The 27,480-nt window shown below is 38.9% G+C and overlaps 6 protein-coding genes across 14 annotated transcripts in view; 2 read left to right on the top strand and 4 right to left on the bottom strand.

Moving 5' to 3' along the window:
• LOC143714418 (uncharacterized) overlaps positions 1-27,480 on the bottom strand; it is a 703,153-nt gene that overhangs the window by 333,815 nt on the left and 341,858 nt on the right. The gene's annotated exons all lie outside the window — the stretch shown is intronic.
• LOC143714414 (uncharacterized) overlaps positions 1-27,480 on the top strand; it is a 1,189,624-nt gene that overhangs the window by 884,893 nt on the left and 277,251 nt on the right. The gene's annotated exons all lie outside the window — the stretch shown is intronic.
• LOC143714417 (uncharacterized) overlaps positions 1-27,480 on the bottom strand; it is a 438,587-nt gene that overhangs the window by 333,868 nt on the left and 77,239 nt on the right. The gene's annotated exons all lie outside the window — the stretch shown is intronic.
• Positions 1-27,480, bottom strand: part of LOC143714434 (uncharacterized) — a 429,922-nt gene that overhangs the window by 358,816 nt on the left and 43,626 nt on the right. Inside the window, exon 3 of one of the 3 annotated variants that reach the window (XM_077205626.1) lies at positions 26,690-27,025. The exons of the other annotated variants lie outside the window; for them this stretch is intronic. The gene's annotated coding sequence lies outside the window, so the exon portion shown is untranslated. Of the gene's footprint in view, positions 1-26,689; positions 27,026-27,480 lie in introns of those variants that run through there. 3 annotated transcript variants of the gene reach the window in all.
• Positions 1-27,480, bottom strand: part of LOC143714476 (uncharacterized) — a 75,477-nt gene that overhangs the window by 27,425 nt on the left and 20,572 nt on the right. The gene's annotated exons all lie outside the window — the stretch shown is intronic.
• LOC143714484 (uncharacterized) lies at positions 424-3,587 on the top strand. 2 transcript variants are annotated; one of them, XM_077205710.1, is made up of 9 exons: positions 424-595; positions 835-870; positions 986-1,042; positions 1,258-1,317; positions 1,541-1,618; positions 1,962-2,000; positions 2,111-2,133; positions 2,937-2,976; positions 3,303-3,587. In XM_077205710.1, exons 1-8 carry the CDS (start codon positions 499-501, stop codon positions 2,955-2,957), a joined length of 411 nt encoding a protein of 136 aa, XP_077061825.1. In that variant the 5' UTR covers positions 424-498; the 3' UTR covers positions 2,958-2,976; positions 3,303-3,587. The 2 variants fall into 2 exon arrangements, with proteins under 2 accessions (XP_077061825.1, XP_077061824.1); XM_077205709.1 differs by having other exon boundaries at positions 2,937-2,986.

Below are 27,480 nucleotides of genomic sequence, written 5' to 3'. Positions count from 1 at the left end.
TGCGTGCTGCTCAACCGCAAAACATGTAAGCGAGCGCGCCGGTTTGGTGAAGTGTTGAGTCCCACTGAATGAGTTGTTTGGGACTATTTTACACCTTCATTACAACTAAATTTGCGTGTGCATTCGCAGCCTTTTGTTTTGTGCAAATGTAAGTTGTAATAGTTATATTTATATATTAAATAATTAATTTAATTTATCAATCACATCAAAACATTTTACAATCCTACTAACCCTTTATTTAGATTAAAAACCATTCTTATTAATTTGGTGAGGAACATAGCTTTTTGAGCAGCATTTGCAGACCCTTTAATGCTGTTTGCCATTAATGCTAACGATTAGTCGATTAATTGATCGTTAATTTAAACGACGATTGATCATGGGAATTTGTGAAAATTGACATCCCTAATAGAAATGTGTGGCAATTACTCAGCTCACTGACATTAGTTTATCTAATTGTGATAAACTTGACTTACTGTTCACTCCAATAATTTAGTTTTTATGTATTTTCTAGTGACACCGGATAATAACGGCCTGTGTGCTTTGCAGCAGCCTCCACGCCACCCTCTTCCAGGGATCCTACAGAGGACTAGCGATTGTAAGATATTTTACATTTAGTGTATGGTACTGCACTTCTTACTCAGAACATCAGACTGAGGTAGTAAAAGTATAAATTTCGAGGTAATTCAATAGCAAATTAATTAGGGCCATATTTTAAAATCAAGCTGGATCTGGGCCATTTGAGGCCAGTCAGCAGGAGGAAACCTACACCAATATGCAAGGAAAGCAAAAACCAAACTGTGTGTAACCAGCATTAATGTGTTTTTCCATTTTAAGTGATTACATCTGTTAATGAGGACCTTCTTACTGAATGTAAGTTTCCGTTAAATATGTGATGCATTGGGTCTTTAAATTACACTTGTGGCTGTAAGCGCACTTGAAAAGTTTGAGTGCAAAAAGCCTACTTCCTGTTTGTGTCACCTGTTAGTGACAACCGTTAATTGGCTGCAGGAAGCCGAATATTACGGGCTGGGCTCTCCTGAAAGTAAGCTATTAAGCATGCAGATGGAGAACACAATTGAAACAGGCACACACACGCACAAAATACACAGCACACAGCACAGTCCTATACAAAATAGGGAATGACAAAAATTACAGAAACATTGAGAACCACTGCTGTGGGGTCACTTGTTTAGCTCAGTTAGTTTGAACTGGGTGATGCAGTTCTTTGTGTAATGGGCCTTTTTCTGTATTTCCAAGTGCCACAAGATGATTGGCAGCAAGACACACCCAGTGATGAAGGGATGTGCTCTCCTGAATGTAAGTTACAGGGCTTAAGAATAATTTAAGTCGCAGAATTTTCTGTCAGTAATGCATGAGAATTAGTGCTGTCAACATTAACGCATGCGATTAATTTTTGTCCATGTAAAAATATTGAACGCAATGTCCGTTCTTTCTTTCATCCTTTAGCTAGAATAATATGAACACGCTCTGAAAGAATCAATAATCTTTGTTTTAACCTTTTTAATCTTTGCGTGTCAAGTGTCTGTGAACACCAACATGCCGCAGTGTCGTGAAACCCCTCTATCCCGTCCAGGCCTTCCACACAGGACCCCTCAAAGTAAGACATATTTGAGTGTATGATGTGTTTTATTTGTCTGTACTTCTTACTCTGTATCATGGTAGCCTAGAGCAGGGCAATAATAAAGGAATATTATTGCTCCGCTTCGCGTCGTGACCGCATTACCACCTCGGTGTGCATTATTTTAATAATTCAACGGCCTATCGTCAATTATTCCTTTATTATTGCTCTGCTCTCTGTCTCTGTCTCTCTCTCTCTCTCTCTCTCTCTCTCTCTCTCACACACACACACACACACACACACACACAGTTTTATTAAAAAAACAAGACACACTCATAGTTTGTATTTTTGTTAACACCTATATTTTTCCTGTTTTCCACAGGTCAAAGATTTGCCAGATCAGCTCCTGCTGGATGCACAGGTATTTTGGGCAGGTTCTCTCTGCTGTTGTCAGTAAACTACTGTATTATGCATTACTTGTTAATTGTTTTTTGTATAATTTTGTATATTTTCTTCCTGTACTTTCCCCAGCTATTGAAAGGCTCCTTTTGGAGCAGGTCGGAGAACTGCAGCTTAAAATGGATCATGTAATCAAACTACTTCAAAAAAACAATTCGATTCCTCATGAAAATTTTAATTTGAACATGCTACCACTGCTCACGCTGCAAGACCTGGAGAATGTGTCTACCTCTAAAGCAGTGGTTCTCAACTCCAGTCCTCGGGACCCACTGCTCTGCACATTTTGTACGTCTCTCTTATCTGACACACTCAGTTCAGATCATGGAGTCTCTCCTAACGAGCTTTTCTCTACACTGTCTCTAAAGATGTTCTACCTTGGACCGAAGAGCACCAAAATTAAACTCAAAAGGAATTGAGCACGCCATTCATCCTGAATCTAAAGAGCTGGTGATCTGAATCAGGTGTGTTAAATAAGGAGACATAAAAAATGTGCAGAGTAGTGGGTCCCGAGGACTGGAGTTGAGAGCCACTGCTCTAAAGCACAAAAGCCCTGATTTATCGTCAAATAAGACACCTATAGAGTATAGATACTCTTTTGATCCCGTGAGGGAAATTTGGTCTCTGCGTTTATCCCATCCATGATTAGTGAAACACACAGAGCACACAGTGAACACTTACTCAAGGGCACTTCAGCCATGGATGTGGGCATGGGAGAGCAGTGCTTCAAAGACAATGTAATACAGCAGGTTGTGAAATGGGATTAGTCAAATTTGTCTTTTACTTCACAGATAACTAAACTGTCATTGTCTGGTGGCAAGAATTTAAAGGAAACAGTTTGGAGAGTCTGCACTAAAATATTTGAACAGAATCTTTCAACTCAACTGAACTGGTGCGGTAGGGGTCAGAAGACAGGCCTTAAATCACGGCCTATTCATCAGGTACTCCTAAGTAAGTCCTACAATGTGTTTAAGCAACATTCTGTCACTATTCAACCCATATATAAATATATATATACATATTTAAAACAACTGATATAAATACAGACACCACCTGTATTTATATCAGTTTTCTCTATATTTATATACTAATTTCACAGTATTCTCAACCAAATGTCTTTTAAGGTTTTTTTATATTTTTTTTATTTATAAAATGCTCTAACTTTTCTTAATTGTCTTTATAGAAACAATCAAACGAAGATATAGACTTTTGTGCTACTGTCTTATTTTTTCCCCCTGTTGCTTTTTTTTATTTTTTTTTTGTTTAGGTGCTGTGTTAAGAAATCCTGCCCAACAAAATTCCACTGAGGCAGATGTGGAGATGGCTGTAAGAAACTGGCTGCGGCTGAGCAGGGACAGGAATGGGGGGCGGCAAAGACGGGGCGAGCAAGCATTTTAAAGTGAAAAAATTGATTGGGCTGATTTTTCTTGATTAACTATTTTGGAGGGAATTTCTTTTTCTTTTCTTTTTTTCTTGTGTACTTTTCTGTGTGATTTGTTGAGTGTTAAAATAAATGATACTGCTTTTGCAAAAACAAATTAAAAAAATAAATTTTCAAGGTCATCTTCCGGTGCCCTCCTATTTTTGTGACAGAGCGAACCAGAGGAGAGACGTACAGATCCATTTGCAAGGCTTTATTCCAAAAACGTAGTCTTAGTACAGGCAAGGTCAATGAACAGCAGACGGGTATGGCAGAGGCATTGCACAGAGAAACCCTAAGGGCAAGCGTGGGTCGACGAGGTGCAAACAGAATCCGAAGGGCTAGGCTGAGGGAGAATCCAAGTGACAAAGGCAGGAATCAAAACACGAAGGACAAGGCACGACTAGAGTTCAATGGAAGGCTCAGTAAGTAGCTAACACTTGGGGAGTGTTACACGCTGACAATACAGTACAAAGAAACAATATCCGGCCACAGAGAGAGGAAGTCCAAGGGTTATAAAGGGTGTGTGATGGTTCTCAAGTGTGAGCGTGATTAGTGGAATCAGCTGTGTGAATCGTCAGTGCAATGAATGATGGGGATTGTAGTGAAGTGCAAGAGTCCATGCTGTGAGTGGGAGACCTCTGGTGGTGAGTGTCCGGAAGTGAATGGACCAGATACGTGACATAGCCCCCCTCCAATGAGCGGCTTCCAGACGCTCCAATAACATCCGAGAAGACCATGGAGCGAAGGCGGATGGAGGGGGCGGGACGGAGACAAAGATCCTCACAGCGGAGCAAAAGACCACTAGAGCAGAGCAGGCTGTGCAGGCGACCAGAGCGGTGACGACCCCTTGGGTATCCTTCTGGCGGCCACGGCGGAGAGGATCCTCCTGGCGGCCAGGGCGGAGAACACCCCTCAGGTGGTCCTGGCGGAGAGGATCCTTCTGGCGGCCACGGCGGAGAGGATCCTTCTGACGTCCACGGCGGAGAAGACCAGGGAGTAATAGGAACCGACACCGACTCCGGAACAGGAACAGACACTGGCTCTGGAACAGGAACAGACACTGGCTCTGGAACAGGAACTGGCTCCGGAACAGGAACAGACACTGGCTCAGGAACAGACACAGACACTGGCTCAGGAACAAACACAGACATGGGCACAGGAACAGACACTGGCTCAGGAACAAACACAGACTCTGGAACAAACACAGACATGGGCACAGGAACAGACACTGGCTCAGGAACAAACACAGACACAGACTCTGGCTCTGGCTCTGGAACAAACACAGACATGGGCACAGGAACAGACACTGGCTCAGGAACAAACACAAACACAGACACAGACTCTGGCTCTGGAACAAACACAGACATTGACACAGGAACAGACACTGGGACAGAGACAGACACAAACACAGAAACAGACACTGGCTCTGGCTCAGGAACGGCAGACACTGGCTTCGGCTCAGGAACAGCAGACACCGGCTCGGCAGACGTGACGTGTAGCGTCTCTGGCTGTGCGGACGTGACGTGGACAGTCTCTGGCTGTGCGGACGTGACGTGGACAGTCTCTGGTTTGGCGGCCCTGACATGAAGTGCAGGCTCGGCTTGAAGCCCAGGCATGTCGTGGTGACGCTCTGGCTGGACGTGGCTGACGTGAAGCTCTGGCTGGACGTGGCTGACGTGAAGCTCTGGCTGGACGTGGCTGGCGTGAAGCTCTGGCTGGCGTGAAGCTCTGGCTGGACGTGGCTGGCGTGAAGCTCTGGCTGGACGTGGCTGGCGTGAAGCTCTGGCTGGACGTGGCTGGCGTGAAGCTCTGGCTGGACGTGGCTGACGTGAAGTTGTGAAGACCCTGGACTGGACAGGACCAGTGGTGAAGGTTCTGGATGGGGAACAGGGCTGGACAAGAATTCATAAATAGTCGCCTCTGACACCTCCAAAGGTTCTGCAGCAGACGCCGCCACCTCTGGAGGTTCTACAGTGGTAGCATCAAGAATCTGGTAAAGTTCATTAACAAGACAGGTACCGTGCTCATCTATGGTTCCTTTGACCATGACATGACAGGCTGAGAGGACATTGCTGGGTGCAACCACCATACAAGGGGCTGAAGCGAACACCGCCTCTTCAAGAGGTTCTGCAGCTCGTGCCGCCACCTCTGGATTAACTGCAGCGGGTGCCTTAGCCTGGGGCAGTTCTGAGGTGGTATACGCAGCCCAGACGCAACATAGAGCGATCCCCATCATGGGAAGCGCTTCTGACAGGGTAATCAGTGCAGGATCAGAGGGATCAAAGTGAGTGGGTTTGGGGATACCAGCTGTGCGTGCAGAAACCAGTGGTGCATCCCTCACACTGGAAACCAGACTGGGAAATCGAAGCACTGACCTTGAATATCTGGGTGTGGCAGACAGGACGTGAGAAGATTCTGGCTGGTCAGTGGTGACATGACGAGACTCTGGAAAATCAACTGTGACTTGGCTTGACTCGTGATGATCAACTGTGACTCGGCTTGACTCGTGACGATCAACTGTGACTTGGCTTGACTCGTGACGATCAACTGTGACTGTGCTTGATTCGTGACGATCAACTGTGACTTGGCTTGGCTCGTGACGATCAACTGTGACTTGGCTTGACGATCAACTTCGACTTGATGGGGCTCTGGAAGATCTGCTGAGACGTAACAGGGCTCTGGAAGATCTGCTGAGACGTAACAGGGCTCTGGAAGATCTGCTGAGATGTAACAGGGCTCTGGAAGATCTGCTGAGATGTAACAGGGCTCTGGAAGATCTGCTGAGACGTAACAAGGCTCTGGAAGATCTGCTGAGACGTAACAAGGCTCTGGTGCGGCTGCCATTATAGGCACGGAAGGAATGGTGCATTCCTCTGCGAACCCCACAGTGAAAAACGACCCAGTTAATAGTAGAGCATAATCTAAAAAATGACTGAGCGATGTACGAGGACCCTCATGCATTAATCGAGATCTTAAGGGTTGATTTATGCCGTCACAAAAAAATTCAATGAGAACGCAATCAGGCAGATCAGAAAAATATGCTAACTCCAAAAACTCCTGAATATATACCTCTAGCGGTCGCTTACCCTATTCTAGGGCTAGTAACAGTCTTGCAAGGTTCATACCTGACCAGTGTTCTTCCGAAAAGCCGCTGGATCCTTGTTTGGCCGGATATTCTGTGACAGAGCGAACCAGAGGAGAGACGTACAGATCCATTTGCAAGGCTTTATTCCAAAAACGTAGTCTTAGTACAGGCAAGGACAATGAACAGCAGACAGGTATGGCAGAGGCATAGCACAGAAAAACCCTAAGGGCAAGCGTGGGTCGACGAGGTGCAAACAGAATCCGAAGGGCTAGGCTGAGGGAGAATCCAAGTGACAAAGGCAGGAATCAAAACACGAAGGACAAGGCACGACTAGAGTTCAATGGAAGGCTCAGTAAGTAGCTAACACTTGGGGAGTGTTACACGCTGACAATACAGTACAAAGAAACAATATCCGGCCACAGAGAGAGGAAGTCCAAGGGCTATAAAGGGTGTGTGATGGTTCTCAAGTGTGAGCGTGATTAGTGGAATCAGCTGTGTGAATCGTCAGTGCAATGAATGATGGGGATTGTAGTGAAGTGCAAGAGTCCATGCTGTGAGTGGGAGACCTCTGGTGGTGAGTGTCCGGAAGTGAATGGACCAGATACGTGACAATTTTGTTATTTCTCCCAGAAAACTCCTGTAGCCTAATTTGCATGACCATCAAACTTAATTTTAATATCACTGATCCATTCATTTTTTTCTGTTAGACTGACATTTCCCAGGTAGTCAGATTGTGTGTGAAATAGGCTACCCTACACATAAACAATCACTTACCTTCAATTTAACTTTTACTTCAATTTCATTTCGATTTACTTTCAATTTACAAATTGTTAGGGAAGAAATATTATGATTAACACATCACATAAACTGTTATTGAGTGTTGATAGACAATAGGAAACTTGTGTCCTTGGAACAATCTGACAGCAGTTAACGTTAGCTTAAACAAATAATTAAAACAAAGGTGGGATCCTACTAGAGCGGCGAAAAGCATTCAGACGCCTCGCTCCCTTTGACTTAACACTAGAACAGCTGATTTTCAAGCATGCTGTGTCGTTTCCAGCGATGCAGCCGAAAATCAGTTGTTCCGGTGTTAAGTCAAAAGGAGCGAGGCGTCTGAATGCTTTTCTCGCTCTAGTGGGATCGTGCCGAATAGGTCATAATAATTATATCGGGTTTACGTTGGCTCACGGTCGGCGATCATTCTAATGCCACCGTCTTCCCAATGTCTTGCCGATTAGCTACCGATCTCCATAAGACATCTCACCGAGGCACTTTATGTCAGGCAGGCACACGCGCCCCAACGTCGGCACGATCTAATTTGTTGTCTGGGTTGTATTTGAAATATATTCTCTTTTTCAATAGTAGTAGGCTACATTTCAAATATATATTATATTAAATATATATACTAACTATAATTTTATTCTTTTAATTTATTTTAAACTACTTAGCTTTATTTTATACTACTTTCTCAATAGTAGTACATTTCAAATATATATTATATTAAATATATATACTAACTATAATTGTACTGTCTTTACCTTAAATTTTATGTTTATCTCTGTAAAGCTGCTTTGAAACAATCTACATTGTTAAAAGCGCTATAAGATGACTTGACTTGACATTAAATATATTAAAAGTATATTAGCATCATGCTTTTACCTACACTCACCTAAAGGATTATTAGGAACACCATACTAATACTGTGTTTGACCCCCTTTCGCCTTCAGAACTGCCTTAATTCTACGTGGCATTAATTTAACAAGGTGCTGAAAGCATTCTTTATAAATGTTAGCCCATATTGATAGGATAGCATCTTGCAGTTGATGGAGATTTGTGGGATGTACATCCAGGACACGAAGCTCCCGTTCCACCACATCCCAAAGATGCTCTATTGGGTTGAGATCTGGTGACTGTGGGGGCCATTTTAGTACAGTGAACTCATTGTCATGTTCAAGAAACCAATTTGAAATGATCCGAGCTTTGTGACATGGTGCATTATCCTGCTGGAAGTAGCCATCAGAGGATGGGTACATGGTGGCCATAAAGGGATGGACATGGTCAGAAACAATGCTCAGGTAGGCCGTGGCATTTAAACGATGCCCAATTGGCACTAAGGGGCCCAAAGTGTGCCAAGAAAACATCCCCCACACCATTACACCACCACCACCAGCCTGCACAGTGGTAACAAGGCATGATGGATCCATGTTCTCATTCTGTTTACGCCAAATTCTGACTCTACCATCTGAATGTCTCAACAGAAATCGAGACTCATCAGACCAGGCAACATTTTTCCAGTCTTCAACTTTCCAATTTTGGTGAGCTCTTGCAAATTGTAGCCTCTTTTTCCTATTTGTAGTGGAGATGAGTGGTACCCGGTGGGGTCTTCTGCTGTTGTAGCCCATCCGCCTCAAGGTTGTGCGTGTTGTGGCTTCACAAATGCTTTGCTGCATACCTGGGTTGTAACGAGTGCTTATTTCAGTCAAAGTTGCTCTTCTATCAGCTTGAATCAGTCGGCCCATTCTCCTCTGACCTCTAGCATCAACAAGGCATTTTCGCCCACAGGACTGCCGCATACTGGATGTTTTTCCCTTTTCACACCATTCTTTGTAAAGCCTAGAAATGGTTGTGCGTGAAAATCCCAGTAACTGAGCAGATTGTGAAATACTCAGACCGGCCCGTCTGGCACCAACAACCATGCCACGCTCAAAATTGCTTAAATCACCTTTCTTTCCCATTCTGACATTCAGTTCGGAGTTCAGGAGATTGTCTTGACCAGGACCACACCCCTAAATGCATTGAAGCAACTGCCATGTGATTGGTTGATTAGATAATTGCATTAATGAGAAATTGAACAGGTGTTCCTAATAATCCTTTAGGTGAGTGTATTTTCACAATACAACTTTTCACACACTTTAAAATAATTTTACTTTGGTATATTTTCTAAACAAATATATATTTTAGAAAAATATACTTGAGGTGAAAATTCAGTTTATTTAGTGTATTTATTTATTTATTAAGTGTTTATTAAGTGTGTGTATATATATATATATATATATATATATATTTATTTGCACTTTATTACAAATAAATTAGGTATATTTTAACTGTATTTTAACACTTTAAATGATCATTGTGATTTCATTGAAAGTATACTTTCAAAATACATTATAGTATATTATATAAGTATTTTGTACAAAGTATAGCTTAGTTTAATAAGTTTTATTTGTCTAATAATGTACATCTGTTATTGAAGACAACATGATAGCCTCGATAACCTTTCCTGGTCTCCTCCCCTTCTTTCACTCCTATCTCACTTTTGTCTAGCTACTGTCCTATTCAATAAAAGGCTTAAACACCAAAATATGTTTTTAATATCACTAATAAAGCATGTAATTAGTCTCTACACAGGCATATACTTAAAGTATACTTGAGGTTGTTCCAAATTAGTACACTAAATACACTTAAAGTCAAGTCACCTTCATTTATATAGCGCTTTTAACAGTATGGATTGTTTAAAAGCAGCTTTACTTAGTACAATATTAGTTGTTTCAAAATAGCACACTTCAAGATAACTAATCATTAACACACTTGAAGTAGACTGATAATTAGTCTGGCTGCAAGTATACTTAGCATTTTTTTTCTTCACCAGGGAATCTTGAAAGTTTGTTAAGATGGGGAGGTGTACAACATTCGCATGTAGGCCTGTAAACAACACAAACAACCAAGAAAAAAGCTCCTGACCTTGTCGTTCCACCCTCACGGAACAAAAATATATGGGAATATACTGCAAAATATAATGCAATATATTACATAATTCATTTCCATATAATATAGCCTATGCATTGACCATGTATGGCTATATATTAATGAATATAAAATATTTATAAATAAAGACAAAAATAGCCTTACATATAATATTCACAAAGTTGTATCCTTTATTGCAGGGGTATTCAATTAAAATTCTAAGAGGTCCAGTTAGAGAAAATTTCATCAAGCAAAGGTCCACAACATCACAATGACTAACTTGCGTTATCATTCAGTGCCACAGCCTAGTTGTATGAAAATATGTAAGTAGCCTAGTCAACAGACGACTGTCAAATAAAATAAAAGTACAATTCAATAATATTTCAACAATATTTATTGTCAGTTTATATATTGAACTGTAGGGATCATAAATAATAAGTACTCTTACAATAAATTATCAATTTAAATAAAAATAAAGGCTGCATTTAAAAATAAATTATAAATAAATAAAACACAACAGAGAGCTTTTGAAAAATGTGCATCTCAAAATAAAGTGGTTAATTTTAGAAAAATGAAATAAAAAGTATAGCTTGAGTTTCCCTTTTACTTTTTAGTTAACTCCCTTTCACATCTTAAGTTTAAACACATTTTATAATAAACAATCTCAACACATATTAACAATTGAACAGCTTTAACACCTCCTTTTCTCTTTCTTTCCCTTTTATATCCCACTTCCCCACTTTCTCTTGCTTAGTGAGAAAAGTGAGCCCTTGCTTGTCCTGCCAGGATTTTAAATCTGGGCTGGAATGGTGTCAGGGCCATTCTCATACACATGTGTGTGTGCTCATTGGTGATCCTGGATCGATATTCGCTTTTAATAATGTTCATTGTGGAGAAAGCTGCCTCACAGTTGCGTGTGGAGCCAAACATAGTAAAGATGTACAAGGCTACTATCCTCTGACCTGGGAAAGCGGTCTCTGAGACCATTTGAAGCCAGAAAGTGGCAGGATCAGTTTTTCCAAAATGCTCTTTCAAGGCCACATCTGCTTGGAGATCGACCAGTTGCATCTGGAGAGGCCCAAAGGCAGATCCACTTGAAGAGCAGTGTGACTTCCTTTGAGAACCTCCTGACATCTGTGATGAGAAATGGGTTCTGAATGAACAGGGCGAACTGCTGTCCAAGGCTGAAGCTGTCAAAACGCTTGCTGAAGTTTACAATCAGCTTGTCAACAAAATCAACAAAAGAAGACACACCTCTCTCACCCTGAACCTGTTCCTTCAAGTGTGCACAGTCTCCTTGCAGGTCTTCCCTAAACAACGCAAGTTTCCTCTGAAAGGAGCGGACAGCTGTCATTAGATCACTAACTGAATTGTCCTTGCCCTGTAGCTTTAAATTCAGTTCATTCAGGTGTGAAGTGATATCAACCAAAAAAAGCCACAATATCCATCTTCTTGTCATCCTCCAAAAAGAGAGAACATGTTGTTGCCTTCTGGCTCTTCAGCTCTGCCAAGAAAGCTGCGATTTCCCCTCGGATGGACCAAAAGCGCTCCAACACCCTACCTTTGCTGAGCCATCTTACATAGTTGTGTAGCAGAAGGTCATCAGCATTTGCATCAACTTCTCTGAGGAATTCCCTGAGCATGCGATGCTGATGGGAAGAAGAAGCTCTGAGAAAGTGTATCATTCTCATCATTGTGTTCATCACCTCAGCATACTCGTCTGACAGGGTGGAACACAGAACTGACTGATGAATTATGCAATGGTAAGAGATGAGTTGAGGATTGTCCTCTTTCATTCTTGCCACAGCTCCTCTCTCTCTCCCTACCATGGCAGGGGATCCATCTGTGGTTATTGAAACCACTTGTTTCAGCTCTATTGCCCTCTTCTTTAACATCTCCTTTATGGCCAGGTAGATGTCCTCTCCTCTTGTACTGGTCTGAAGGGGTGTGACACCTAACAGGTCTTCAGAGAACTCTTCCTTGTCCTTGTTGAAGAACCTTACAAAAACTAACAGCTGAGCATTGTCAGACACATCAGTGGACTCATCTACAGCTAAGCCTATGCATTGTGAATTGCTTCATCCAGCTGAACTTGCGATGGATTATCACGATTAATGCCGTTCCCAATTATACTATATTCCAATTTAGAATATTTGTATAACTTCGCGGTAACTAAAGAGCCTATCATTTAGTCGTGTCCTCAAGAGTTAGGTGATCAGTCTATACAAAATCGTATTCTATTATAAAATTAATAATAGATTTCCCATTTGTATTATAAGTCTGCCTTTTAATGGTACTCTTCACCCGTGTTTGCAATATAACAACCCTGTCATATTCTGCTTTTTTGGCTATGCTATTTGATCAATCATATCTTACAGTGATTATTCTCAGCTCAAGAGAATACTCACCTGCAGCAGTCTTCTTCTCCAGAAAGGATCCTCCTGGTCCCGTTGGAAGAATTTGACTCGTACTCAATAACCCAAGGTTCAGTCAGATGATTATAATAAATGTTTTAACAAAATGTATTAAAAGAATCAAATGAAAGAAATACTTGTTACAGATTACATATATAAGTACTAAATAACAGATGTGTACTAGCTAGGCATCAATGCTTCTTGCGGTCAATAACAGCTGGCGTATTGACTTGTTGGTTGCAAGGAAGAGCAAAGAATCTCCTCCGAGTCTCATCTTTATAGGCTCTTCCCAGGCCTTGCCTTTACATGTTACATAAGCATGAATACACAATGTGGGTTTTAGTAAGCATGAATACACAATGTGGGCTTAACAAGCCTCTCATAAGCATTAGTAGGTAATGTAGCTTAGTAAGCCGAAACGATAATGGTTTAATGAGTCAAATAAGCGTATGGCTTCCCATTTAACATTAATATGAATGCTATGGTTCAAGAAGACTCATGCAAGCCATAAGCATATTTTCCTGCTGCAGACACTAAGTGTGGGTGTACGGTTTAACACGCCTTATTGGATTAACAGCCCTGGGGCTAAATATCCTTTCTCTTAGAAGGGGGGTCTTGGAGCACGATGGCATTCATTAGTCCAGCTAGTTCTTCGACACTAGCTGCAGTGTGCTGGACAGTAGGTTTTTTATTATGACCTTAAGAATGATGCAGAAGCGAGGGAAATGCCACCTCTAAATGGGCTTCCCTCTACAAGCTAGCACATCATGGGTTCATATTTCTGTTTTCTTTGTGGCTGATGATGCTGACATAGGTATTTGCTTGATTTTTACACACGTCTTCTTTTTGTTTTCCCTCAAGTAAGATTTTTTATGTTGGCCCAAAATCCAAGCAACTTTAAGGGAACATTCGTTAGCACGTTGTTGGGCACTGAATGAATGTGTTAGGATCGATCATATTGGGCTTTTAGATTGTTTATTTTCTGTGCCCTCAGTCCAGATTTAAGTGGGTATGTTTGGTCAAAAGATTTGTGCTTTGTCTCACAGTGGCGCTTCACATTGCCACTTTTAATAATCGCGACAGTCTCTGAACATATGAGACATACCGGTTTTGAACTGCCCGTGGGAAGAATGAACGTAAGAATCTGTCCATTCTTGATTGAAAGCTCTGTTTTCGCTGTCCACTTTTCTTTTTTTAGAGCACACCATGTGGAACGTCGTCTCTCTTTCGTCTTGTCTCTCCCTGTGTGTGTGTGTGTGTGTATCTCTCGCTGACTCGAGTAGTCATAAACATAAACATACACAGTGATAACCCTCTTGAAATATTTAACTTAGTTTGTTTTAATATATGAGCAACTATATTCTAGACTAGTTTTAAATTCAGTTGTCTTGGAAAAATTATTTTCTGTGTATGTGTGACACTCTCAATTCATTAGCCGCAGTGTGGTGCATCACGTCTATTGTGCGTCTATTAGTACGTTGGTACGAATTAGAACGAAAATAATTTGAAAACCTGTTTACAACATCCAGCAGTACAATTAACTCTTTTTGCCCAGCTAAATAATAACTGGAGACTGCTGATACCAAAAGCCTTGCACATTCAAGCTTAAAATGGTCACGCCCGCTATTACGTTAAAAATAAGCTGGGAAGATAATAAAAAATAAATCATAATTTCCATGGGTCTAGTCTACTCTTAACATCTGTTTGTTTTAAGTTTGAATCAGGTCTTTTCCATTTGAGTAGAATTTGCCAGTGGCGCAGTCACAAAAAACTAGGGTCCTAGAAATGAGTTCCTGCAATATTCAGGTATTGCAGGAATACAGTATTGGTACTATGTGCCGCTATAATTTGGATACACCAAGCTGAGCTCTAGAAAATTATTATATATTCTCTATACCTAATCATTGTTAATTATTTAAAAAAACATATCACTCATATTTTTTTTTTGTAAATATAGCTGTCAGCTCCCAGGGCATTCTTCAGGGCATCACTGTTGTAAAACTAAAGCAAAGTTGTAACACAATCCCAGAATATACAGTGCACAAAATATTTCCCCCCTCATTTGTTCTATAGGTAGCACTTTATTTTCCTGTTCCCTCTGTTATGTACTTATTATAGTGACTGGGTAATAAGTCTCTGTTTGTTGGTCATAGAACAAAGCTTCTTTAATGTGTGATCCTAAGCTATGAGCTGATATTGTTAAGTAAGCTACTTTGATTAGTACGCTTATATTAAGAATAAACCTTCTTGAGAATTGATAAAGGGTATCGTACAAAGCAGTTTGGTGGACGAACTGATTAGTTGAGGTGCGGTTAATTCTATTAAGGTGTTCTGAAAATTAATATAGCCTGTCTGCATATGGTATATATCCTTAATTAATTATAATTCGTTGTGGTTACTTATCTATATTTATCTGAAGCAGACACATGGACTATATATTCCCTTTTTGGGCAATTTAGAATGTGTGGTTATCTGGCTTAGAACCCGTATGATTAGTTATTAATCTTGAATTATTAATTATTGATTATACATTCCCCAAACCTGAGCCCGATACTTTACACATTCTACCCTCACCTAAAGGATTATTAGGAACACCTGTTCAATTTCTCATTAATGCAATTATCTAATCAACCAATCACATGGCAGTTGCTTGGTCCTGGTCAAGACAATCTCCTGAATTCCAAACTGAATGTCAGAATGGGAAAGAAAGGTGATTTAAGCAATTTTATTTATTTATTTGAACATGTAAATAAAAAAAATCAATCAAAGGAAGAAAGTAATAAACAAAACAAATAAACAAAAATCAATCAAAGAAAGAAAGTAATAAACAAAACAAATAAACAAAAAAGTAAGACTCCATACTTTCAAAAACTTAAAGACTTCTATTTACATGCACAAAAGGAGGCAGGTAGAAGTAAAACTTATATACTCCTACCCCTTTATGCCATTTATACCATATTTAACTAAATAACTATAAAATAATAAGTCTACAGAGATAATAATCTATAATCGATAAAAATATATATATATATCTTCAAAAGTTCAATCACATACATCACATACCAATATTACACATACACGAGAATATTTATACATACTACAAATGATTCAATATAAGCACATTTTATTATTAGCACTGTTTCTCTCTATAATTCTGGAATATAGTTTCTTTGAGCATCTTTTTAAAAAAGGAATAAATTTGGACATTGCTTTAATTCATTATTTAGTTTGTTCCACAATTTAACGCCACTAACAGATAAACAGTGGCTTTTCCTAGTTGTACGAAAAGTGGGAGTTTTAAAATGTGACTTTCCCCCTAAATTGTAGCCACCCTCTCTTTCAGAAAACCTTTTCTGTATATTGCTAGGCAATAAATTGTTTCTAGCCTTGAACATAATGACTGCTGTTTGAAATTCAACTAAATCAAATAATTTAATGCTTTAGCCTGTAAAAATAATGAATTGGTGTGATCCAAATATCCAGTGTTATGAATTATTCTCATTGCTCTTTTTTGAAGTATAAATAACGATTGCAATGACTGTTGATATGTGTTGCCCCAAACCTCTACACAGTAATTTAAATACGGGAGCACCAGTGAACAATACAAAATGTGTAGTGATCTGTAATCCAGAATGTGCTTAGCTTTAGCCAGGACTGAAATACTTCTTGACAATTTTGTTTGAATGTGTTTTATGTGAGATTTCCAGCAAATCCTGTCGTATATAATCACTCCAAGGAATTTTATTTCATATACTCTTTGTATGTTAACACCTTCGATCTGTAACTCAGCTTGATTGATTAATTTACAATTGCCAAATAACATAAATTTAGTTTTACTCAAATTTAATGATAACTTATTTGTGTCAAACCACCGTTTTATTTTTCTGAATTCTGAAGTGATTAGATCCAGGAGTTGCTGTAAATTCTGACCAAATCTAAGGATGTTTGTATCATCAGCAAATACTACAAATTTGAGTAATTCAGATATTTTACATAAATCGTTTATGTAGAGAATAAATAATTTTGGTCCCAACACTGACCCCTGGGGGACACCACACTCAATGTCCAAACATTCAGATGTGTGATCACCCAGCTTCACAAATTGTTTCCTGTATTTTAAATAACTGCTTAACCAGTTCAGCACTATCCCCCTGATCCCGAGCCGTTCCAATTTATTGATTAGTATTTCATGATTAATTGTATCAAAAGCTTTTTTCAAATCAATGAATACCCCAACCCCAATTTTTTTTTTGGTCAATGGAATTTGTAATTTCTTCAATGAGTTCGGTTAAAGCTAGTGATGTTGACCTTTTTTTTCTGAATCCATACTGGCTGTCGGTAAGCAGTTTGTGTTTTTCCATGAAATTGTCCAATCTATCATTGAAAAGTTTTTCTAAAATTTTCGAGAATTGAGGCAGTAGAGAGACAGGCCTGTAATTTGTGAAGTGGTGTTTATCTCCAGTTTTGTACAGAGGTAAAACTTTTGCTATTTTCATTTTTGTTGGAAATTGACCAGTTTGGAATGACAAATTAAAAATGTGAGTTAACGGTTTTGAGATCCCCTCAATTACATTTTTTCGCATCTTCATATCGTTACAACCAGTGGATGCTTTAGTTTTGCATTTTATAACAATGTCTATGATTTCTTTTTCTTCTACTGCTTTTAGAAACATTGAACATTGATTTCTTTCAATAAAATCATTATGTTATGGCTTATCTGTGGCTTAGGAATTTTTCCAGCTAAATCTGGTCCAACATTTGCAAAATATTTATTAAAGTTATTGACCACCTCCTCCATGTTATTAATCTTTTTTTCATTGCAAATGAAATACTGGGGATAATTAGATTGCCTCGTGCCCCTTCTTATAATACTGTTTAGTAGATTCCATATACCCTTCATATTATTTTTATTATTATCTAATAGTTTACTATAGAATTCTTTCTTACAAGTTCTCATAATCTTAATTAACTTATTTTTATATTTCTTATATTTATTTTCTGCTTCTATCGTTCGATGTTTAATAAATTCACTATAAAGTATATTTTTCTTTTTACAGGCATTTTGTAATCCTTTTGAAATCAACGGTCTATCACTATATTTCTGGTGTCTACAATATTTTTTTATCGGACAATTCTTGTCATATAATGAATGAAATAATCTTAGGAATTCACCATATGCTTTATCAATATCTTTTTCCCTGTATATTATTTCCCAGTCTTGTGAATGCAGATAATTTTTAAATGCAACCATAGACTCTTCTGTTCTGACCCGTCTAAATAGAGGTTTGTTGTCTTTTTTAGATGTGTAATTGCTGTTGTAAACTGTAAAAACTGGTAGATGGTCACTGATGTCATTTATTAATAGTCCACTCACTGTATTATCTATGTCATTTGTAAATATTTGTAAACTATTATCAATTAATGTTGCACAATGGGAAGTAATCCTACTGGGTCTGGTAATTTTGGGGGAAAAGCCCACACCATATACTGTATTGACACAATCCTCTGTCTTATTGTGCTTGTTTGGATTTAGCAAATCAATGTTGAAATCCCCACAGATGAACATGAATTTCTGATTTGTTTTTGTAAATTTTTCCTCCATCCAATCCTTAAAAAAGTCAATATTAGAACCCGGTGATCTATAGATGCAACTTTTTTCCCCTACATACTTCTATTGTAACACATTCAAGTAAATCATCCACCACAGTAGACATTTTTTCCACCACCTTGTGATTAAGTTTCTTGTCTACGTACAATGCCACACCACCCCCATTCTTATTTCCTCTGTTAATACAAAACATTTCATAACATTCAATTTCGAAATCTGAGCCCTTTTCACTGTTTATCCACGTTTCAGAAATAGCAATTCTATTGAAAGGCTGTTTGCACTGATTTAGATAATATTTAATGTTGTGAAAGTTAGCATACAAGCTTCTGCTATTAAAATGGATTATTGATAGTTGGTTTTCAGTATAAACGGAACTATTAAACTGTTCATTAGTGTAATAAAAGCAGTTGCTGTTGTTGTTGTGACAAGTAAAAAGTTGTTCACCGGATCAATACCATTTTCCACGTCCTATAAATGATGTTCAGTGTATTGAAAGATGTTCAGCTCTTGTTTGTCATAATCAACAATCCTCTGTCGTAGTTGATTAGCTCCGGTGCGTGTGTGAGTTGTGAAAGATGTCATAATACAGTCAGCGAATCACCATACCTGGTTGGAGAAGAAATATTACTCGACTATTTTGGTGTACTGGACCTAGGATGGATGACCAGTTTGTCGTGTCTTAGATAGGCGATGTCCCCCCTTTCTCTCGCAGCTCTGAGATCCGGCATCAGTTCCTTCCTTTTCCTTCTGACGGTATCCGTAAAATCCTCGTTGATAAAGATTTTGTATCCTTTCAGTAACTTTGTGCGTTGTAGAATGGCAGCTCTGTCCTTGTGCCTCAGAAATTTCACCAAAATTGGCCTTGTTCTTTCTCCTCCCGGTTTCCCTGTACGGTGGGCCCTCTCCACTTCAAGTCAAAGTGAAAGTGACACGTGATGGCCAAGTATGGTAACCCATACTTGGAATTTGACCTCTGCATTTAACCCATCCAAGTAAGTGCACACACATTAGGAGCAGAGTAGTGAGTAGTGAACACACACACACACTGCAAACGTGGATACACACACCCGGAGCAGCGGGCAGCCTTGAGTGGCGCCCGGGGAGCGATTGGGGGTTAGGTGCCTTGCTCAAGGACACCTCAGTCATATTCCTGCCGGTACTGGAATCGAACCAGCAACCTTTGGGTCACCAGTCCAACTCTGTTACCATTAGGCCATGACTGCCCCAACCTCTCAACCTCTCGCTGCAGCTGTAACTTCTCCACCAGTACTCTTCACCTTTTCCTCCGTCTCGGCCCAAGTCTCTCCTAGTGCCTCCTGAATTCCCTCAAAAACGAGGTTGTTACGCCTGGATTGTCCCTCCAAATACTCCATTTTGTCAGTGACGACAAGTAAACTGTCACAAACTTTAAATATGTCTGACTGCATGGCGTTGCAGCGTTCAGTTTACTTGGCCACATCATTTTTGATGTCATCCACATCTTTTTGTGTAAATTGCAAACTTGTTTTTATGTCCTGTAAATCCTTGGTTATTGCATCCAGTCTGTTGTTTGTGGAATCCATTATGATTTTTACAGTCTTTGAAGTTATGTTGTTGTTCAAGCAGCGCCACGAACCTTTCCTTTTGTTGCTGCAACAGTTCGTTTACATGAGCGTGTCATTTGCCTTAACCCATCTGTAATGATAAAACCCTCATTCCAGAGGTTAATGACACAATATACAGACTATTCAGACGCAGTATTCGTACCCCAAACTAACACATACAAGACATAGAGTGCAGTCACCATCACACACACTCATATTAGACACATATTTTAACTGTTCATTTTTAATGTTCGCTTTTCATTATATCATCTCTAAAAAGATTTAAATTTTAAGTAAGATTTTAAACTTCACATTTTACTGTAGCTTTTACCTACAGTACCTTCAAAGCATGTCTGTTCATTATTCATTTCATCTTAGCAAAGTCAGCTGGGTTGTTTTGGTTCATTATCACTATTTTGTTCTTTAGCTTGCTCTAGCAGGCCGATAACAGAAAGACAGACACAGTTACCATCCCTTCCTCCGCTCAAGCAGTCTCTCTCACTATAAACAAATAATCTTTTTCAACAGCCTCCTAAGACTGTAATTTAGACAAATTGTAATATTAAATTTATTACATTAACCTTTTACCATTCACCTTTGTTAACCAGACTCTTCTCAAATCTACAAAGCTGTCTTCATCTTTAGCCACCACCATGTCCAACGACCTTCAGGAGTTAAAACTATGTTATAAACATATTAGCTCAACATTAAATCTTCTATACATTTTACTTGCCCATATGGCAACCAACATCATGTCCCTCATATAATTAAGTTTTGTTACTGTCTCCGCAGCAAATAATGGCAATCACCTCATGGAATCAGCTGGCTTTTGAAAGTCCACTCCCGCTAATCATTTATCTTTAATTTTCTTCTCTTCAGGGTGTCGTCCCCTGGCATAGTTGCAGACACTTGTCACAATGAAAAACAAGCCATACAATCAATGCGGTTTCTGGTGAGTGGTATAGAGGAACTCACATTTCTGGGTCAGACTGCCGTAAAGTTAATTTTAACCTCACAGCGCATCTCACCTCTCAATGCTCTGCTGAACCCGGTGGCCTCCAGTAATCAGCGCTCAACTCTCATACCTTTCTCACAAATAATACCTGTTTCGTGACCCCCTGCGTTGGGCTGTCCCCTGGCCAGGAAGATCATCCCGTCATTGAGTAGCCACTCGTACGTACACACTGGTGACCGCTCATTCCCAATACAATCAGTTTTCTTCAACAGAACTCAGCTGTTTTCTGGAGCTTAGGAAAGGCACGTTCAAGAGTCACCAGAGCCATTCCGATTGCCTAATAGTGTTCACAGGGAGACAGATTAATAACAACAGTATTTAATCACTTAAATCCATTAACTATCTTAAAATGAGCAACCTAGCTACTTAGACTATACTCAGTGAATTTAGATCACAACCGTACATTCAGTGTACTTCATCTGTAGCCGGAGCCATCGGTCCTGAATGGTGGAGACTAAAATGAGACAAAGTTGTTACTGGTCCTAAAATACGCTAATCAAAATGTCACCTCTATCGTTTAAGGTCTGCATTATTTTAAAGACTTCTTTAAAGTCATTCAGTTTTACTTTTAACATTTTTAACATTTAAATACAAATTGCCCTCTGAATGGTAATGATTTCTTTTAACATCTCCATGTCTATGATTTTCAACTTAAACACTGTGCTTTACTTATGACACAGGCTCAGATAACAGCTTTTAGCTGACATTGAATCAGAGAGAGACTCTGAGGCATTCAGGACTGGTACACTGCATTGTCATAAAACTTTTAACATCAGACTTTATCTACCATATTTTAACTCTAGCCCAGCTTAAGGCATCTTTGCCAGAAATTACATGTGTTTTCAAATAAACATAGTTTTACAGTTGTCTTTTGCCCATACATCAGGAAATGTAGGCATTACAAATTTCCACTCAGATTGAGTCTGTTGCACTGGCAGTTTCAGCCACAGCACACACCAGATTCAGATAAGCGAACTGTTTCATTACAGCCAATAACAACCTTATCTTTTGAAAGCAAAACATCAGCTTCTAGTTCTTTCATGGTCAACTTTTCAAGCTGTTTGTTTACTCAGATGCCTTTCAACACATTTTACATTTAGCAACTGTTAATTCGGTAGCCTACTACTTCTGCTTATTTGTTCTTACATAAAAATAATTATTCTAGTTCTCAATAACGTTTCACATTTCTCAATCTCCAATTAGGATTTACTTTTTGACGAGGCAAGCACTCTCTGCTTGTGATACTTTTGCAGTTATTGTAAATCATCTGTGAGATTAGTCTCTCTATATACTCTAAAATCCTTTTTTAAATGTTTAATTACAACACATTCATCCTGTTAGTTACTTTGATATATTTTGCTACTCACATTTGTTGGAGTCATTAATTTTACATCAACCTGTATTCATCAATTCACTTTTAAAAATTACTATTATAGATCTTTTCTTTAAAAGGATTCACTTTAATACTTCAATCTCTTGACCTTGTTTTTATCTCTTACTCTTTCTCAGACGAAAACTTTAATATCGTTATATAAACACTGATCTACTTTCAAACCTACATTATTACCAGAAATGTGTCACTATATTACACTTTGTTTTTTTACACCTTCTCGGTGGGCATTTACAGTTACATGTTAGATGGTCCTGATGACCACAATTAAAACACTCCCTGTCATCTTGCAAACGGCTCCAACTTACTGCACACCCTTGAAGCAGTGTGTGTCCCATTCAGGAATGTAAACAGAGCCACTGATTAAGCAGTTCTCTGTATTCTTTTACAGTCCACCAGTGGCGGATTTAATCACAATAGCCAAATCATAATCTTCATCACAAACATTGGCCGCACATTAATTTTAATAAGCTGCATCGAAATGCTCAAAATATTCTAAGTTGTTTTCACAAAGTTTTCGTTTAACTTTAGTCATACTTGTCCAGGGAAATTATCCCCGACCCATAATTTCATTTATAAAACAGACAATATCTTTTGCTTCAATGACTTAATATCAACAAAATATCCAACATTATACATTATTGATTTTCAGAATTTTTGGTCAAAGTTGTCTTTACATTTTACTAATTTGGTATTATCATCAACAACCCTAATTACAGAACAAGTACATATCTAACATCCGGAAACCGAGGTGAATAAGCAAACCCTGTTTCTGTACCCCCAGCATAGCTGGACCCTAGGTTCAAAACACAATGGTTATCAAACTAAAACTAAAACTAATTTCAATCATTATTTTACCATTAAAATATAGAATTTTTCCCATTTTGCTTAATGAAACATTCCTTATCTTTATATCACATTAATCCCCGTTAATCATTTTTCATACAGTTAATTTGACTTCCATAAATTCTGTCAGACATTTTATTTTCATCACATATAGTTTTCTACTATATTCCTTCTCAATCTTTCCCTACATGTCAGTTCCTTCTGCATCCTCTGTTCTACATGCTAATTCTTTCTTTTCTCTACATGCCAGTTCCTTCATTATCTAACCAGTACATGATTGTTTGCTAACAATCCCCACACACATATCTCACACACCAACCTTTTTGTTTTTCACTTCCCTCTTCCATCAAGTCTCTCACTTACAGTTCCCTCTATTTCACACAGACAGCCTTATTGCTGCTTGCTACTTCAATCCTTATCATGTAAATTTAAGTTCTCAGACATCTAATGTCATGCATCCATTTACTGGATGAAGAAGTAAAAACTTTATTTCTCCTGGCAGTTCGACTTTTTTATCTGCCTATTCACACATGTTGAATGCAGCCATAACAACCTTTTTGTTTCTCACTGCCCTGTTCAACTGATTCTCGCACTACTTTCAGTCTAGTTGTGCTCAGTGTTCCCTCCCTGGGGAAATCATGGTATTTTCTCAGTTTTTTCAATATCTAAAACATAAATTTTCCCCCATAATTTTCTCATTTGATAGAAAAACCGGTGTATCAAATTTTGCATGCTTACCTTGAGACTTCCCCATATTGGCTGCTTCTCTGTTCTCTGTGGATTTCTCTTCAACGCGCGTTTTCCTGATCTGTTAGGCGTCCCCAACAGACCCGATTTTTTCTTTTAACCCAAATCGGTCGGGTTGCACTATTAGTGCCCTCCTAATTAAGGTTTACCAAAAACTGTTCTGGTTCCCCCTAATTAGCCTCAGTACCTAAAAACAATTTGCTCCGTCGTGGAACATCTCATTTTCAGGTTACCTATCTGTTTGAAATCTCTTGATCTGTTACAGACCTCAATTAATCTCAGATAATTTCCTCTCGTATCTGTTTGAAACCTCTTGATCTATATATAGATCTCAATTAATCTCAGATTACGTACCACAGAAACAGCCCTCAGCCAATATGGTTCGCTCACATTTCATACCCGAAACAAAATACTTTTCCCCAAAAGAAAATATTTTAGACGTCTCTTACCAGAGATATGTTGGTTGCCACGGGTTCGCTTTCTTTTGATTCCAGTGGAGCCCCTCCCGGACCCGACAGCGGTCGGCCCCTCTCTCTCAAGCTTACGAGGTAGAGCTGGAACTGCTCAGTCCAGGTGGCCAAACACCGTCCGCTCTCAGATCCAGAAGGCACTTCCAAGGAACCCCACTCTGACACCAAAATTGTGGTGGCAAAAATTCTGTTAAACATCATCACTGCGTAAGAGACACTCAGAGTCAAATTAATAAAAAGGAAAGTATTTATTCTTGCAAGAATAGGTTCAGTCTAGTACACAGAAGTTACGCTGTGCAAGAGAGTGACACACAACAGGAAGATATGAGACAGCCTTCGTTTCTGCTTTTGCCTTTGGTGGCATTTTGCCGTGCTGGTGTGATGAGTTTCAATTTCTGTTGAGACATTCAGATAGTAGTCAGAATTTGGCATAAACAGAATGAGAACATGGATCCATCATACCTTGTTACCACTGTGCAGGCTGGTGGTGGTCGTTTAATGGTGTGGGGGATGTTTTCTTGGCACACTTTAGGCCGCTTAGTGCCAATTGGGCATCGTTTAAATGCCACGGCCTACCTGAGCATTGTTTCTGACCATGTCCATCCCTTTATGGCCACCATGTACCCATCCTCTGATGGCTACTTCCAGCAGGATAATGCAACATGTCACAAAGCTTGAATCATTTCAAATTGGTTTCTTGAACATGACAATGAGTTCAATGTACTAAAATGGCCCCCACAGTCACCAGATCTCAACCCAATAGAGCATCTTTGGGATGTGATGTGGTCTCCATCAACTGCAAGATGCTATCCTATCAATATGGGCTAACATTTCTAAAGAATGCTTTCAGCACCTTGTTGAATCAATGCCACGTAGAATTAAGGCAGTTCTGAAGGCGAAAGGGGGTCAAACACAGTATTAGTATGGTGTTCCTAATAATCCTTTAGGTGAGTGTATATAGTAATTATATTTTGGTATATTTTTTCCAGTTTATTTTTTGCTGGTTTTATAGTCTAGTAAATATATACACAATTTTAAGGGTATTTGATTCATTTTAATCGTTTAGAGATTGTTTGTCTTTATCATAAGCGAGTCCCTTTTGAATATCACTAAATGATTGTGCATTTGCCACTCTACCAGCAACAGATAAAGAAGCAAACTACCATTTAACTTATTTGACTGCTTGGTGATCAAATCACGCAGGTTATAAAGCATTTTAGGTTTCTTTTCATCATGTTAGTGCTCATAACTTCAAGAAAACCAATGAAAAAACCTGAGAAAATATTTACAGATGATTGTACTGTATACCAAATATAATGTTGTATGAATCATGTATGTTGATTATGGTCAGAACAAATCTAGAGAAAGGGTTGGAAATTTCAGTCTGTTTGGAAAAGTGTAAGATTGAAAATAAAGATATTTGAAAATGAACAAAAACATTTGCTTTTACTGTTTCAACCCCCCTCTTTCTTACCCCAATAACCATTTGGAATTCCTATAGGCAGAGGTATAAGTGAAGTAATCACAGTGCTCAAGGCCTGTAGGCCGAAATGTGTGTACATCGGGGGTCTACGAATTGTCACACCTTTAGTACAATGAGGAAAATTGTAATTATCTGATTCGTCAGTTTGAACGTCTCACATTTGGGTTACAGTCACATGGTCAAGGAAGGAATACAAGTTGCTCTGGCCCTTTTTATTCTCTGGCTCTCTTTCTTGGGGAACTCCATCTTTGTCTCTTACTCTACACTCTCCCTCTCTTTCTATCTCTCAGGCAACATTTGACATATATGCTGGGTACAATTAATGGTAAGTTTTTATCATCTCATCTATTTCGTATCTATCTCGTATCTAAGTGTAACCATAACCATATATTGTCATTAAACCCTTTCAATTACAAATAATGTGCAAACTAGTTTTGATTTGGTATTGATTTTGAAGGGCTACCTATTGCAATACAATATCGTCACACTATAGCAACGCTCCCACATATTTAGCTATTGTAACTGCGCTTATTTCCATCTTTGGTAGAAGTGGGTGGTAATAGACAAGAAATGTACAGTTTTCTACTATCTTACTGATAATCAAGCGTACCATCAGTGGTCCAGACAGAAATGTTTTCGTTATTCAGCAGTCCTACAGGCTGAACCCTAATCCACCCTTACAACAGTATGGCATTTTGAAATGAAAAATGCATAGGCATAGGAAGTTGGAACCCTGTTTTACCTTGCTGTTACTGTCTTTTCATTCAATTGCTGTTGTGGAGATTCTTTGTATAAGAACAAAATGAAAGAACAAACGTTGATTAAATAATCAGTTCACAAACTATATTTTGTTATTGAACAATCTTTTAATATTAGTCCAATATTACAATAAAATAATCAATTCAAGTATAATTATGACTTGCCTTTTATATTCTATTACAAAACATTTCCATTTTATTAAATTTATAAAACAGCAACATATCACAAAAAATACAGAGCAAAGATGTATCATTAAACTGTAAACTAGTTCATTTCATCATTCTCAGAGGTTTTTTAGGTGCTTTAATTTTTTTCTTGAAACTTGAACTTGAATGTGCTTCCCATTAAACCAGCCCAAAGGCCATGGGTCGCCTGGTCAAATGTCTGCCAGTTCCTTCCTAAATACCTGAAGTGTAGGTCTTCCTGCGAATGAAACACAAAGATTTGTTTCAATGCACACTGATAGTCATAAAAAAATATTAAATTGTATAAAAAATATAGAACTGATAGTCATAAAAAAAACTAAAATGTATTTCAACTGCAGGCATTAGTTTTGGATATTGAAAAATTTACATCCTCATTTTCAAATATTTCCTGAACTACTTTCTTTTGTGGAGTAAACTTGGTGCCAGGAACATTAATGAAACCGTATTGTATTGAAAGCTTTAAAATGCTTTCTCAATGGATCTGCCAGCGCTGTGTAGTGATGTCGTTGCGTGATCGAGATCAGCCCACGAGTAAACCCTGTCTAGTATTGCTCTGAGCTGATAAACTGTTTGCGCTGCGCAGCTCAGACGAGTAGCGTGGTTTCATTCTGCTTTTGTTTGCCGTGTGAGGTTTCTCGTATGCAGCAGAAATGGCAGCTCTCTCGCACCGGC

Source organism: Siphateles boraxobius, unplaced genomic scaffold (genome assembly GCF_051911475.1).
Source record: "Siphateles boraxobius isolate OS27281-9 unplaced genomic scaffold, OSU_SipBor_1 54, whole genome shotgun sequence".
In the NCBI taxonomy this organism is placed as follows: domain Eukaryota; kingdom Metazoa; phylum Chordata; class Actinopteri; order Cypriniformes; family Leuciscidae; genus Siphateles; species Siphateles boraxobius.
This window is presented reverse-complemented; position numbering and strand designations above follow the sequence as displayed.

Coding starts and splice junctions, on each gene's coding strand:
- LOC143714484 (XM_077205710.1), top strand. CDS start 499: ATGTATTTTCTAGTGACACCGGATAATAACGGCCTGTGTGCTTTGCAG. Junction 596..834: donor CCTACAGAGGACTAGCGATT/GTAAGATATTTT, acceptor TTCCATTTTAAG/TGATTACATCTGTTAATGAG. Junction 1,043..1,257: donor CGGGCTGGGCTCTCCTGAAA/GTAAGCTATTAA, acceptor TGTATTTCCAAG/TGCCACAAGATGATTGGCAG.